The sequence below is a fragment of the Nansenia antarctica genome (assembly GCF_963989245.1).
Source record: "Nansenia antarctica genome assembly, chromosome: 7".
Lineage (NCBI taxonomy): Eukaryota > Metazoa > Chordata > Actinopteri > Argentiniformes > Microstomatidae > Nansenia > Nansenia antarctica.
The window spans coordinates 4,558,033-4,573,032 of NC_137677.1; the positions used below are offsets into that span (position 1 = coordinate 4,558,033).

General features: G+C 49.4%; 1 protein-coding gene across 1 annotated transcript in view; it reads left to right on the top strand.

Annotated features, from left to right (window-relative positions):
• Positions 1-1,193: 1,193 nt before the first annotated feature.
• LOC308161934 (myosin IXB) overlaps positions 1,194-15,000 on the top strand; it is a gene marked incomplete at its 5' end in the record, with an annotated part of 55,326 nt that continues 41,519 nt past the window's right edge. Inside the window, 2 exons of the mRNA XM_080536014.1 lie at positions 1,194-2,078; positions 14,172-14,266. Of these exons, the coding sequence (XP_080392140.1) occupies positions 1,194-2,078; positions 14,172-14,266 (980 nt within the window). The remainder of the gene's footprint in view (positions 2,079-14,171; positions 14,267-15,000) is intronic.

Consider the following 15,000-nt stretch of genomic DNA (forward strand, 5'->3'; position numbering starts at 1 on the left):
ATGTTAGACTGATGATGAACTAGACAACTAGACCTAACACTGATGTTAGACTGATGATGAACAAGACAACAATGAACAAATTCAACTAAAGAAAAACAAACCTGCCTAAAATGGTCTCTTCTTCACCTCATGCTATACACAGGATGGCCAGTCTGGTCACAAACGTGAAAGGATCCATCATGTAGCCTATTCATTATGGATCCCATTCAGATGCCTTTGTATCTAAGCCTTTATCACAGCTGCTCATTGCACACAGTTGAATGTGATTCAACATGTCACCATAATCTATTCCAGAAGTGATTAGCATGAGTAGAGTAGAGAAGATCATGTTTAATGTATGATCTGTAGAAATGTGTCGGTATGTTAATGATATTACTACTCGGGCATTTCATAACAGGGAAGGATGTATGTATGATCCCCTCAATGTTATTTGTACATTGCTTCATTTGAGTAGTTTAAAGGATTTTTTCTAATCCACTGGTTTTCATGATGCAAGTCACATTTTCACGCTTTAGCTTTTAGTCCAAGACCAACAATGATTTTAGTCCACACACAGAATGTGAAATCCCAAGGCCTACTTCTAGAGAGTAGCTTATGTATTATGTAGCGTAAGTATTTTTAAAGTATTTTTAAATGCAGGCATATTGCCATTATGACGGACTATTTTGGCCTTTACCAACTGTAATGCCAAAATGGTACATCTCAAAGTTTGTCAGCACAATGAACCTTATTGTCAATTTTCTGACTTTTGATACCCTGCACTGGTGCTGCTGTTGGTGAAGATGTGGCTAGCTCTGCATCCTATTGGTGAATCGTGACGTTAGAATTATAAGGTTCTATCTCAATTTCTGGTCAAAATTGAGTTTTTTACATAATCTGATCCATTAGGTGTTTATTAATGCCTGTGTGGTATTATTTTTAAAATGTTGACATTTTTGAGTTAGTAATTAATAAAATACAAAGGTTCCATCTCACAGAACATAACGGAATGTAAAAACCTTGACGCTCAATATCTCTGAACTGCCCTAAACGGAGATCCTAGAACCATATCATTCTAAGCTCACGGAATGTCATTCAGATGTGTAGCTGGCTAGCTGCTAACGGCTGCTTGCTGTTATTGTTCCAGGTGCTGTCTGGTGAGCGAGCAGCAGCAGTGCAGTGAGGCATGCTGAGGCGACTCTCCCTGCCTCAGAATGAATGTCAGAGACGGAGGCGCTGCCGAAGCCGCGGCGGCCGGGGCAGCAGGTAGCCAAGACGGCCCCCAGCGGGCCTACCCGCTGCAGATCTACCCCCGGCTCTGCGCCGAGTCCCCGGCGGTGCTGCCCTGCTGCACCCTCAAGGTGTCCAAGGACGCCACGTCGGCCTCGGTCATCCAGGACGCGGCCTCCTCCCTGTCCCTGGACCCCCAGAGGCTCTTCGTCCTGGTGGAGGTGAAGGAGTGCGGTGGGGAGGAGTGGGTCCTGGAGGCTGGGGACCTCCCCGTCCAGCGGGTGCTGCTGTGGCCCCGCAAGGCCCAGGACCAGCACCCGCAGAGCGAGGGCTTCTACTTCCTCCTCCAGGAGAGGAACTGCGACGGCTCCATCCGCTACGTCCACCTGCCGGCGCTGCTGTGCGGCGAGCAGCAGCAGGAGACCAAGAGGCTGGCGGCGCGGGGGTTCCTGCCCCCGCGCCAGGAGGACTTCGACGACCTCTGCAACCTGCCCGCCCTGAACGAGGACAGCATCCTGGACAACCTGCGCAACCGCTTCCACAAGAAGAAGATCTACACCTACGCCGGGTCGATCCTCATCGCCATCAACCCCTTCAAGTTCCTGCCCATCTACAACCCCAAGTACGTCAAGATGTACGAGAACCACCAGCTGGGCAAGCTGGAGCCGCACATCTTCGCCATCGCGGACGTGGCGTACTACGCCATGCTGAGGAAGAGGGTGAACCAGTGCATCGTGATCTCCGGGGAGAGCGGCTCGGGGAAGACGCAGAGCACCAACTTCCTGATCCACTGCCTGACGGCGCTCAGCCAGAAGGGCTACGCCAGCGGGGTGGAGAGGACCATCCTGGGGGCCGGGCCGGTTCTGGAGGTAAGGGGGGACAAGAGAGAGGAGGAGGGGGGTGGGTGGGTGTGTGTTTTGTGTGTGTGTGTGGGGGGGGGGTGTGTGTGTGTGTGTGTGTGTGTGTGGGTGGGTGGGTGGGTGGGTGGGGGTGTGTGTGTGTGTGTGTGTGTGTGTGTGTGTCTGTGTCTGTGTCTGTGTCTGTGTCTGTGTGTGTGGGTGTGTGAGTGTGTGAGTGTGTGAGTGTGTGAGTGTGTGTGTGTGTGTGTGTTCACACACATCAGAGCATTACATTTCATTCATCTGATCCTTGTCCAATGTCCTTTCCCTTGAGGCTGTAGTTGGAGAGCTCCTTTACTTTACTGCTCTCCTCTCATGTGATCTGTGGCCAGTATAGAGACACTGTCTGTCGTGAAAGCTGTTTTCTCTGAAAGAAGAAATGAAAGAGAAGATGGGAAGTAGTACCCCAGACCGCTCAGTAGTACCCAAGCCCTTGTTCCATGTTCACTGTATCTCGAATCACCTTCAGTTAGTGGTGTTTATTATATTGGACAGCTGTGCAAACTTAAGTTGCACTTAAGTTGTGTTTGTTGCTAGGTAACCTGCAGTCATTGCACTACACTTCCTCCACACTCTCAGTTTCTGGGAGAAGAGGTAGTATAGATTTGCATGCAGGGACTTTTCTCCCCCCCAGCCTCAGCCTTACAGACAGACAGACAGACAGACAGACAGACAGACAGACAGACAGACAGACAGACAGACAGACAGACACACAGACAGACACACAGACAGACACACAGACAGACACACAGACAGACACACAGACAGATACACAGACACACAGACAGACAGACACAGACAGACACACAGACAGACAGACACACAGACAGACACACAGACAGACAGACTTCCAGGCCTCGTGCTCGCTTTCTGTGTGTTCAGACTCGCTGAGAGAGAGGAACTAAATAAACATTCTGACACACATCTGTGGGCTTTCTCATGGTGAGACAACTCAAAGTTGCACCATGTTTTTTTTTTGCCTGGGCCCTAGGCCTACCTATTTTAGAGCAGCCAGTATTTAAAAGCCATTCTGGCCAAGTTTTTAATTGTTTTTAACTTTGAGGAGTGTGGATTTCTGTTCCAAACAGATAAACTAGCTAAATATTCCTCGCGTCCCCAATAGGCTTTTGTTGTGGTGATTCCGATCAGCATGATCTCCACATAATGACGAATGATAAACGTTGGGGATTGTTATTTCCAGCCGTACAGTGCTACAAACTATGGACGGTTGTGATTGTCTCATCCCTGTGTGGGTGGAGTGTTTACCCTATCCTCGGTCCTCCGACCGGTCTCTCATTAGCTACATCCCTCTCTCTCTCTTCCCTTGGGGCTGCCTGGTGTTGTCAGTGAACTCTGTGCTCTGTATCGTGTGATATTTGTGGAGCCACTTCCTGTTTGAGAGATGTAATCCAGTCAGTGATCACAGCAGCGCAGAGCGGCCTGAGGCCTGGTTCAGGAGGGTGCAGCATTACAGAGCGGAAAGAAATGTATTGTGTAGATTAGAATAGCATTGTGTGTCACGTCGAATAGAGAGTTATTCGGTAACGTATACACACACACACACACACACACACGCACACACACACACACACACACACACACACACACACACACTTAGACACACACACGCACACACACACATAACACACACACACATAGACACACACACATACATAACACACACACACACACACACACACACATAACACACACACACATAACACACACACACACACACACACACACACACACACACACACACACACACATTGACACACCTCACAATAGAATTCCCTTACATGTTACACATACTGCACATGAGCAGGCAAGGAATCCCATTCGTTGTTGGTTGTTAATGAGTTTGCGTTGTTGGCGTCTTTGGTGTTTAAAGCTAATTAGGCCCCGGCTCTAATCTGGCAGCAAATCCGTCTTTTCGCATACTTTTCTTTGTTTTATTCCCTCAGTAATGTGGCTAAAAATAGATAATCGGTTAGCTTGTAAGCCCCACCAGGAATGCAGTTAATTATTCGTAAAAATGCAGCAGTACTATTGCAACGTATTCACTAAACTAAGAATGTACGACTAGAATGACTGTTTCTCTGCTGCTAAATGTCAGCCAGACCATTCACTGGCACTGCACTGCAAGAGTGGGTTGTGGTCGGAGAAGAGAAGACAGTAGCTGGCAGATAAAACCATTAAACTCTTGTCTTCTTCCAACGACGACGGTTCAAACGAAGCCTTGGTCCTGCAGAACAGAGACGAGGCTCTGTGGAGCGTTCAAAGGCGACGGGGATGAATAGATGAAGGTTCCTTGATGCGTCTCTCAAGTCTTTCACATCCCAAAGACAACTGAAGGGATTTTCCCCTTCAGTCAGCAGAGTCTTTGTGCCCTTGGCAGGCCGGTTCTGGTTCTGGTTCTGGTTCTTGGCAGGCTGGTTCCGGTTCTCTCTCTGTGTCCCTCACAGTTACGATCCAGACTACAACCCCAGACCTGTGGTCAAGACGGGCAGACTGAGAGACTAGGATACAGGCCTTCGTGAAATAACCCAGACCCACCAATTCCCACGGGCCATCGCCAACCAGGCCCAGTGGCTCCATCAGGGCTAGCTATGCTACGACAGCCTTACCAGCCCTCCTCAGCCCAGCAGTTCTGTTCCTAGCCTGGAAGAACGAACACTTACGGAAGGCGCTGGAACTTTGTGCAGAAGGGTTCTCAAGTTCTCTGATCCAACCCCCGGCCTACAAGATGGCTGACATGTATACAAAGGAAGCTCTAATTCCTTAGAAAACTATGTGCCCCCACCCCCATATAGGCCTACCTCTCGTGGTTCCCTCTTTCAACTACTACTTCATTACCAACTCATGACTACTACAAAAGTATCACTTCCATCTCTCAGCATCAAGCTGTCGCTATGGGTTCCTTGTTTCTTGGAAACAGTCCAGGCTTGAATGGGGGAAGAAGGTGAACAGTTTCCTTTCTGTCTGGTTTCCGAAGCTATAAGTGATTTATTTTCTTCAGCCTGGGTCACATTTTGAACAGATGAGATCATTGGCGTCGTAGCATTACTCTGTACAGAAAGGGCTTTCTCTAGTCTGTAACCTTCTGTGTGCTGTATTCATATCCCAGGCAGCAACGGAATCGTTTGGCTACTTTTATTGGCCTATAGAATACATACAGTAGGCTGTACTGTAGAACCAAGGTCATCCCCCACCCCTGATTTGATTACACTTGTTAACTTTGGTTTCCATCAGCTCCGGAATAGTTTATCTACAAATATACAAACAAAGACGTTGTAGTATTACACATAGTAGATCAGATATTTCAGACGCATTTAATTTCCCACTAGTTTGCTCTTTTGTCTCTCTGCATCAGATTGTACGACAACAATCTTTCAAAACGTGCAAGTCTGCTGAGCTCTGCTCTAAATCTGAATGTCTCCACACATAACTGGTCCTACTGGTTCCACTGTGTTTCTCCTCTGTTCTTCCTGCAGTAGGGCTTAGTAGAATGGCTTTGTTTCTACTCTGGGGCGACTCATCTTACAGAGAAAATTCTGATGTGCCAGGAACTACAGGAAGTGATGTCAATAGGCCCTACTACAAGTACTACGATTTCTTTGATTCAATCATGTCTTCTTAGGTTTTTTTTTATTTTCGTTTTTTTTATTCAGAGGTTTGAGGTTTGGGGTTTGATGCCTTTGATGTTCAGATGAAAGATTTTAACTTTACCTGGAATCTAGATGAATCACTGGGTGATATTAGTACACAATCTCTACCGCTGCCACTCACGTCGTGCTGGGTAGGTGCACTTCTCACGCTATGCCAGCATTCGTTACGGGTTCAGAGACCTCTCAGACCAACCCAGCTAATCTTGCAGAAACTAGAGTGTTTGATTAGCTCTGAATAGAATTAGAATTCGCATAGTTAGCATTCCAAATTAGTACGTCCTTGGTGAGTGTTCCAAATCGCCATGGTTCTAAATTCTGTTTCCATGACATGGCTTTGCCTCTCATTGTCATATTTGCAGGTATTTGCAAAACAGCTTCCTCGTCCCTCTGCTGTAGAGGACGTAGCACTACATCTCCTTTAAAGCTCTCTACTAGCCAGACTATGACATCATTATGGATCAAATAGCAGCTCTGTAGGTTTCTGCCCTCAGCTCAGGAAGCAAGCAGCTAGCTACCCACCGCTGCTCCTCCCCTCTGCCCTCGAGCCTCAGGCATAACCTCGCTTAATCCTTCCTCTTTCCTTGAAGAAAAAGACACTGATCTGACAGGACCTGATTGGTTGAAAGCAATGCAGTGAGAGAGCTTGCTTTGGCCATTCCAGTCATCTTAAAAATCAGTGAAACATCAAGGAAGGGCAGATTGGTTGGAAGGATTCTGATTCTGAACACAGACTAATACAGCGCTCTGACAGGAACTTCCTATCGGCCGGAACTCTCCTACAGGAAGTGCTCAGCTAGCTAGTGCAGGAGCCACCCCTCGCCATTGGCCAATCGTCTCGGAGGGGTGTCGACAGACGCAAGCTTTGCTGGTCGGGAAGTCTAGAGGAGTAGAGGTTGTGTTTGTGTGGCTATTGTTTATCTCCCAGCCTTTAGCTTCCACTCCTCCTTGACTATATTTGACCGGCACACACACACACACACACACACACACACACACACACACACACACACACACACTCACACACACACACACACACACACACACACACACACACACACACACACACACACACACACACACACACACACACACACACACAGGCTCGCTGCCCGGGGGCACTGCTGCTAGTGTGGGAAACGCGTGCCCTTGAAGGGAACAATGGCGGATCTCCACCAAGACCGGTCCTGTGGGCCATTCATCGGCAGATAGTCAAAGAGGACTCAGCGGACATTACAGTGTGTAGGCCTTTGTGCAGGTCATTGGCATGTTTTCAAAACCTCGAGTCAGAAACATCCCTATATTTACATGGTAATAATCACTTAGGCCTATATGGAACAAGCCGTCTGACCACTGACCGCTGTGTGACTGTGATGGCTACAGTATGAGAGTAGTGGACTGTAAGTAGGCTGTAAGTCCGACGCCCAACTCAGCCTGAGGGTCCCCCACACCAACCTCAAGAGGAAGGGTGACCGTGCCTTTGCGGTGATAGCACCGACCCTGTGGAACGCGCTCCCTTCTGACATCAAGTCTGCCCCCACTCTGGACTCCTTTAGAGCCAAGTTAAAAACCCACCTCTTCGTCAATGATGTTCCCTAAGTCTACTCCCTATTTGTTGTAAATTGTATCCCTTGAGATGTTCGTTTAAGTAGTCTGTGTCTGTTTGCTTTCTGTGTTCCTTGTCCTTGTCCTTGTCTTTATCTGTTCCTTTACCCGGGCTGCGCCCCGGGCCGATGTAAAAGTTGGATGGGGGGCGCATTATAAATAAAAATTAACATTAACATTAACATTAAGTAAGTAAGTAAGTAAGTAAGGTTTATTTATATAGCACAAAATGTACAATGACAACAGATAAAAGAGAAAAACAAGATAAAAGAGATAAAATACAGATGAAAGAAAACAGATAAAATAGATAAAATACACTAAAAGCAGCAAGGTGCAGTACAAATAAAAGTGCAAAGAGTGCAGTGTCGGGAAGGCAGGCTCACCTCAGGTCAAAGGCCAGGGAGAAGAGATGTGTTTTGACTACTTTTTTTTAAAAGCCTCAATGCTCTCTGCAGCTCTGATGTGGAGGGGGAGACTGTTCCAGAGCCTTGGGGGGGAGAAGGCTCTGTCCCCTCGAGTTATTAATTTAGTCCTGGGGACCTCCAGAAGCAGTTGCTCAGCTGACCTAAGGGCTCTGGATGGAGTGTGGTATAACAGCGTGCGACAGGCCAGTCGTGGATCTATCTATTCACGGCCTTGGCCACTCAGCCTGTGTTTTTGATGTGGGGCCCTGCTCGCCCTCCGTGGGTGTGGCTACTTGAAATCGGTCCCATCTGGAGAGCCAGGCCACTGGAGGGATACAGGAAGCTGCCCTGTTGCCCTGGCTGCGGCTACGCAGCACGCTAATATGCGGCTGTCCTCCCCTCCGCGGCAGACGCATGTTGAAGTGATCAAACTGGGCTGGATATCGGCTTTTATCCATTTCCGACCGTTTTCCCTATTTCCACTGAGCTGGACACACAACTCACCATAAATGAGTGCCACTCACCCTGTCACGGGTTATGGTTACAGATGTTTGTTTTTAACGTGTTTTTACTGAACTGATGGTGCTGTTTGTTACTTCTTCCTGCTGTGATTTCTGGACAGTCTCTTCCTCACAAGGTCCCTCAGGGTAGGGTTGAGCCTCCTTCAGCAACGCTTCAGCAACGACACTGCCAAACACCACACACACTATAAATACAGTAGATCTGTCACCAATAATAGTATCATCACCCTGCTGACTCGCTTCCTATTACTGAAACTATTACAGCCTATCGCAGTGAGTCTTTTTTTCTGGTTAGGTTATTGAGTTGACTTGCAGACAGCAAGGCTAAACATTGAATGTTATGGAGGCGGTTTCTTTTATTCGTGAGCTCAGAATTATAAGGTTCTATCTCCGTTTAGGGTAGTTCAGAGATGTTGAGCGTCAAGGTTTTTACATTACATTATGTTTTGTGAGATGGAACCTTTGTATTTTATTAAATACTAACTAAAAAAATGTAAACATTTTAAAAAATAACACCACACAGGCATTAATAAACGCCTAATGGATCAGATTATGTAAAAAAAACTCAAATTTGAGATAGAACCTTATAATTCTAACGTCACGTATTGTCATTGTCTCATAATTTAGTGCGCAGACGCGTTTCGGCGTGTGCTGCCTTCTTCAGCGTACACTTAATTCACACAGACTCAAGATTCAAGGCACACGCATCAAAACGTGTCCAACCCTGACACCCTAAATGATGATTGAAAGCTTAACGATCGGAGTGCTCTCTCTGTTTCCTATGTTATTCCAAGAGGATCCGGCAGACGAACACTACTTTCTGATTAAGGTTGTCGTGTCGTGACCACGTCGTTCCTTTATAATTCAAGGCAGATTATATTTAACCGTCATGTGACTTCCCCACAGAAGCACTCATTACATTAACAACAGTAGTAGCCGCCCCGGTAGAGCTTTACTGTATGTTATAATTGAGAGTCTAGTTAACTTTATAAACTACCACTGGTTTTTATAGTGTTACGGAAGAAGGGCTCTGCTGCTCAGAGTTCCGCCTCCAGTTATAGTTTGGATACAGAGAGAGGAGTTGTGCAGTTGTTGTTGCGGTCGTGTTCAGATGAATGTGGCAATTCTTGTTTTCCAGCAGCGTAGTGTAAGAAGGAATCCTCCTCTGGGAATGTACCCAAGTTCTCGTCCTGAGATAGATAGATAGGTAGGTAGGTAGATAGGTAGATAGAGAGATAGAGAGATAGGTAGGTAGGTAGATAGGTAGGTAGATAGGGAGGTAGATAGGGAGGTAGGTAGGTAGGTAGATAGATAGATAGATAGATAGGTAGGTAGGTAGATAGGTAGGTAGATAGAGAGGTAGATAGGGAGGTAGGTAGGTAGGTAGGTAGGGAGGTAGATAGATAGATAGATAGGTAGGTAGTTAGGTAGGTAGGTAGGTAGGTAGATAGATAGATAGATAGATAGAAAGAAAGAAAACAACCGGGGGTGGCTGAGTCGCCGTCTAATGATCACAAGGTTGGCAGATCAGCGGTTCGAGCCCCGGCTGGCTACATGTCGAAGTGTCCTTGGGCAAGACACTGAACCCCAAAATTGCTCCCAGTGAGCGGGCCAGCGTCTTGTATGGCAGCTTGCCGCCACTGGTGTGTGTGTGAATGAGAGGCTGTTGTAAAGCGCTTTGGAGCAGCAAAAAAAGGCGCTATATAAGTGCAGTCCATTTACCATTTAGATAGATAGATAGATACATACAGTATACTGTAGGTACTTTATTGATCCCAGTGGAGAAATTCAGGCATTACAGCAGCTCACACCACAAAACAACAACAACAAAATAAAGTGGATAATTGAATAATAGGCTAAAAATGCATGGGAGAGGTGCCAGGGCCTTGCTGGTTGGCTGCCTGCCTAGCAACGGCACAGGAAACAAACGACAGCCATTTAAACCGAACCGCCCTATCAGAATGAATGAATGAATGATTGCCAGTGCTTATGACAATTAGCCACTGACTGCTACAGTCCTGCGGCTCTGGTTGGTTAATCAGTAGAAGGGGGCGTTACTGTAATACTACAGGGCCCATCCAAACAGTTCCGCACCGGCTCAAATACGAGTTAGCTATCGTAAACAAGATAGAGAGATCCATTCAGCTACTCTTGGAGGACGGCGGTGTATACAAAACAGACCAGCCCTGTAATGTGTAAAGGGTTAGCGGTAGTTAGCGGTAGTTAGCGTTAGTGGTAGTTAGTGTCTCAGGCGGCCCGCTGAGAGGGAACGGAGATCTGAGACGACCTCGTCGAGCTCCTTTGTTGTGGCAGTGGAAATATACAGGGGGGGGGGATGCCTGCCAGGGAACAGCAGAGAAAGGAACCAGTCAAGACAGGCCAACATGTCATGAAACACGTAAACACACGCGCGCACACGCGCGCACACACACACACACACACACTGCGCACCACAGATTCTGAAGCGTGACCTGCTCCTTTTTCCTTCTCACTCTTTGTCAATTCCCCCCCCCCTCTTTCTCTCTTTTCTCTCTCTCTCTCTGCTTCTACCGTTTATGCCCTACTGTACCTTTACTGTTCATCCCCCCCTCTCTCTCTCTCTCCCTCTCCCTCCCCCTCTCCCTCCATCCCACTTTCTCTCTCTTTCACAAACATGGGGGTATTAAACTAAAGCTTTTATAGCTCTAAATATGCAGATTAGGTGACTGGTTTCCATGGCCCCCAGCTTGTGGAACGGTCGAGCCACTTCCTCATACCTGGTGTGCCTCACAACCAATCACAAAGGCCGCAGAGGGGCATGTTTGAATGTGAATGATGCTGCAACGCGCTTAGCATTCCCTCCACACACTGGAGGGGCCCGGTGCAGAGCGACGTTCCCAGGGTCCGCGAGCCTTCACCCTGGGAGCTACGCTGGGACAACACTGGGACGCTTTGAGACGGATGTATGGCCACTGCCAGCTCATGGCCCGGTGTCAATGGCAACCCTCCCTCCCCCCACACACACATATAACCACACATATACACACATATACACACACATATACACACACACACACACACACATATACACACACACATACACGTATACACACACATATATACATACATACACACACACACACACGTACATACACACACACATATACACACATATACACACATACACACACATACACACACACATACACACACACACATATACACACATATACACACATATACACACACATACACATATACACACACACATACAACCCCCCCCCGAGCTATAGAATACTGCATGTTCAGAGGTGAGCTGGGCTGCAGCACCTGTGGTGGGTGGGGGGGGCGGAGTCTAAGGCCCTGTGGTGGGTGGGGGGGGGGGGGAGTCGTCTAAGGCCCTGTGGTGGGTGGGGGGGCGGAGTCTAAGGCCCTGTGGTGGGTGGGGGGGCGGAGTCTAAGGCCCTGTGGTGGGTGGGGGGGGCGGAGTCTAAGGCCCTGTGGTGGGTGGGGGGGGAGGAGTCTAAGGCCCTGTGGTGGGTGGGGGGGGCGGAGTCTAAGGCCCTGTGGTGGGTGGGGGGGCGGAGTCTAAGGCCCTGTGGTGGGTGGGGGGGGCGGAGTCTAAGGCCCTGTGGTGGGTGGGGGGGGAGGAGTCTAAGGCCCTGTGGTGGTGGGGGGGGGGAGGAGTCTAAGGCCCTGTGGTGGGTGGGGGGGGGCGGAGTCTAAGGCCCTGTGGTGGGTGGGGGGGGCGGAGTCTAAGGCCCTGTGGTGGGTGGGGGGGGAGGAGTCTAAGGCCCTGTGGTGGGTGGGGGGGGAGGAGTCTAAGGCCCTGTGGTGGGTGGGGGGGGAGGAGTCTAAGGCCCTGTGGTGGGTGGGGGGGGTAGAGTCTAAGGCCCTGTGGTGGATGGGGGGGGAGGAGTCTAAGGCCCTGTGGTGGGTGGGGGGGGAGGAGTCTAAGGCCCTGTGGTGGGTGGGGGGGGGAGGAGTCTAAGGCCCTGTGGTGGGTGGGGGGGGGGCGGAGTCTAAGGCCCTGTGGTGGGTGGGGGGGGCGGAGTCTAAGGCCCTGTGGTGGGTGGGGGGGGCGGAGTCTAAGGCCCTGTGGTGGGTGGGGGGGGGCGGAGTCTAAGGCCCTGTGGTGGGTGGGGGGGGGGCGGAGTCTAAGGCCCTGTGGTGGGTGGAGGGGGCGGAGTCTAAGGCCCTGTGGTGGGTGGGGGGGGGGAGGAGTCTAACTGTGTCTCAACAGGTCCTGTTAGACAACGTGACCCTGGCCATGGATGATGACATCAGACGGCCCCCTTTCTCAACTGTCACTTAACTCCTCTGCCTCTGTTTCTCAACTGTCACCTCCTCTGCCTCTATTGCTTTGCTTATGTTCTTCCCAGTCGTGATAGTCAGTGTCGTTATTTTTTCGGGTGTAAAACGGCCTCTTCTGGTGGCTCTGTCTTCTGATACCAGCAGGGGGGGGGAGGCTGGGGTTGTAATGAGGTTTTTGGGCTCCTGAATTGAGATAACAGTCAACGGGAGGGAAAGAAAAGAAAGGATATAATACAGCAGGCCTGACAAAGTCTATTGGAGCAGCAGTGTAATGGAAATGGGTCAACGGTTCACCGTAAGGAATCTTAATCAGACTCCCTCTGTGAGAGAGACCCCCCCTAGACACACACACACACACACACACACACACACACACACACAGCCCCCCTCAGCCACCACTGTATCCAATTCAGACTGCAACTGGTGCTGCAGCACAATGTGGCTCCTATTTAAAATGCACTGAGTCAACTTCCCCTGCGGCTGCCTTTTGTTGTGTGTGTGTGTGTGTGTAGTGTGTGTGTGTGTGTGTGTGTGTGTGTGTGTGTAGTGTGTGTGTGTGTGTGTGTGTGTGTGTGTGTGTGTGTAGTGTGTGTGTGTGTGTGTGTGTGTGTAGTGTGTGTGTGTGTGTGTGTGTGTAGTGTCTGTAGTGTGTGTTGTGTGTGTGTAGTGTGTGTGTGTGTGTGTGTGTGTGTGTGTGTGTATAGTGTGTGTGTGTGTGTGTGTGTGTGTGTGTGTGTGTGTGTGTGTGTGTGTGTGTGTGAGTAGAACAGGGCTCTCCCATTGGCCTGAGTGACAGGACTCTGTGCCCCTAGTTGGGGTGGGAATTGGCCTGAGGGAGGACCGCTTCCTGGGTCTAACCCAGACCCCCAGACCCCCCCTCTCTCCTCCTGGGTCTAACCCAGACCCCCATTATTTCATCACACTGGACAGCGCTTTGAGTTGCATTCATGTACGAAAGGCGCTATATAAATAAAGTTTTACTTACTTACTTACTTACTGTCAGCCCCCTGGGCGGCGGATGGACAGGGAGGGAAGGAGAGGAAGATGGCGGTAAGGAGAGAGGAGGTTGGTTCTGGGTAGAGAGGAAAGGATATGAGTGGAGGGATTAGGGAGGGAAGGATGGAGGAAGGGAGGTCTGGACAACCAGCTATTAGCCCTCCCCTCCCTCCCTCCCTCCCCTCCCTCCCTCCTCTCCCTCCCCTCCCCTCCCTCCCCCCCCCCTCTCTGTCAGCTGCTGTTTTCATCTAGCTGTTGTTTGTTGTAGTTTTTTTTTTACTCTCTTTCTTTGTAAGTAAGCTAATGTTGTCACATTCACACCCTGCCCACAGTATTCTCACATGACCCTCACACAACCCTACCCCAAAAAGAGGGAATAGAAAATAAAGGAATATACTTCTTTTAAAATAAAGAAGACAGAGATTGAAAGCAAAAAGAAAGAAGAGAAAAAGCAACATACGTCAAACAATGAGGCGGGAAAACTGAGAAGGGATTTGACATTGTAACACTCTAATGACTCTCCCCTGTCTCTCTCTCTCTCTCTCTCTCTCTCTCTCTCTCTCTCTCTTTCCTCTCCAGGCGTTTGGGAACGCCAAGACGGCCCACAACAACAACTCCAGCCGCTTCGGGAAGTTCATCCAGGTCAACTACCTAGAGAGCGGCGTGGTGAGAGGGTGAGTACTGACCTCTGACCTCTGGACCTGTGGGCCAATGGGTGTGTGTGTGGGGCATGTGTGTGTGTGTGTGTGTGTGTGGGCATGTGTGTGCGTGCGTGCGCGTGTGTCAAGTCAAGTCTAGTGTGTGTGTGTGCGTGCGCGCGCGTGTGTGTGTGTGTGTGTGTATGTATGCGTGCATGTGTTTGCGTGCATGCGTGTGTCAAGTCAAGTCTAGTGTGTGTGTGTGTGTGTGTATGTGTGCATGTGTTTGTGCGCACTGCGCGTGCCCCTCAAATACACTCAGGACTTTCCCTTGCAACACATCCCCCCCACCACCACCACCACTCTCAGAAGCGACATCACGTTGGTTACGGGTGTTAGAGGAACCAACACCCGACACACACTGTCATGGCCGTCACACCGTGAGACGTGCTGCTTTGTGGCTGGCGTCTGTGCTGGTCCCTGGTGGAGGGCCTAGTACACTAGGTGTAGCCTAGTAACTGCTGCTGTGGGCTGGCGTCTGTGCTGGTCCCTGGTGGAGGGCCTAGGACACTAGGTGTAGCCTAGTAACCCCACGGTTCACCTCCTTCCTCTCCCTGCTGTCTCTCTGGTTACGCCTGCGTCACAGTCTGGTCAGCGCTGTCACTTCCTCACCCACAGAGGAAGAGACGACTCACTACTTGTTTCAATAATATTAAGAATGATGACATTTTTAGTACTGTTGATACTGAAGTTTATGAATTAATTGACTG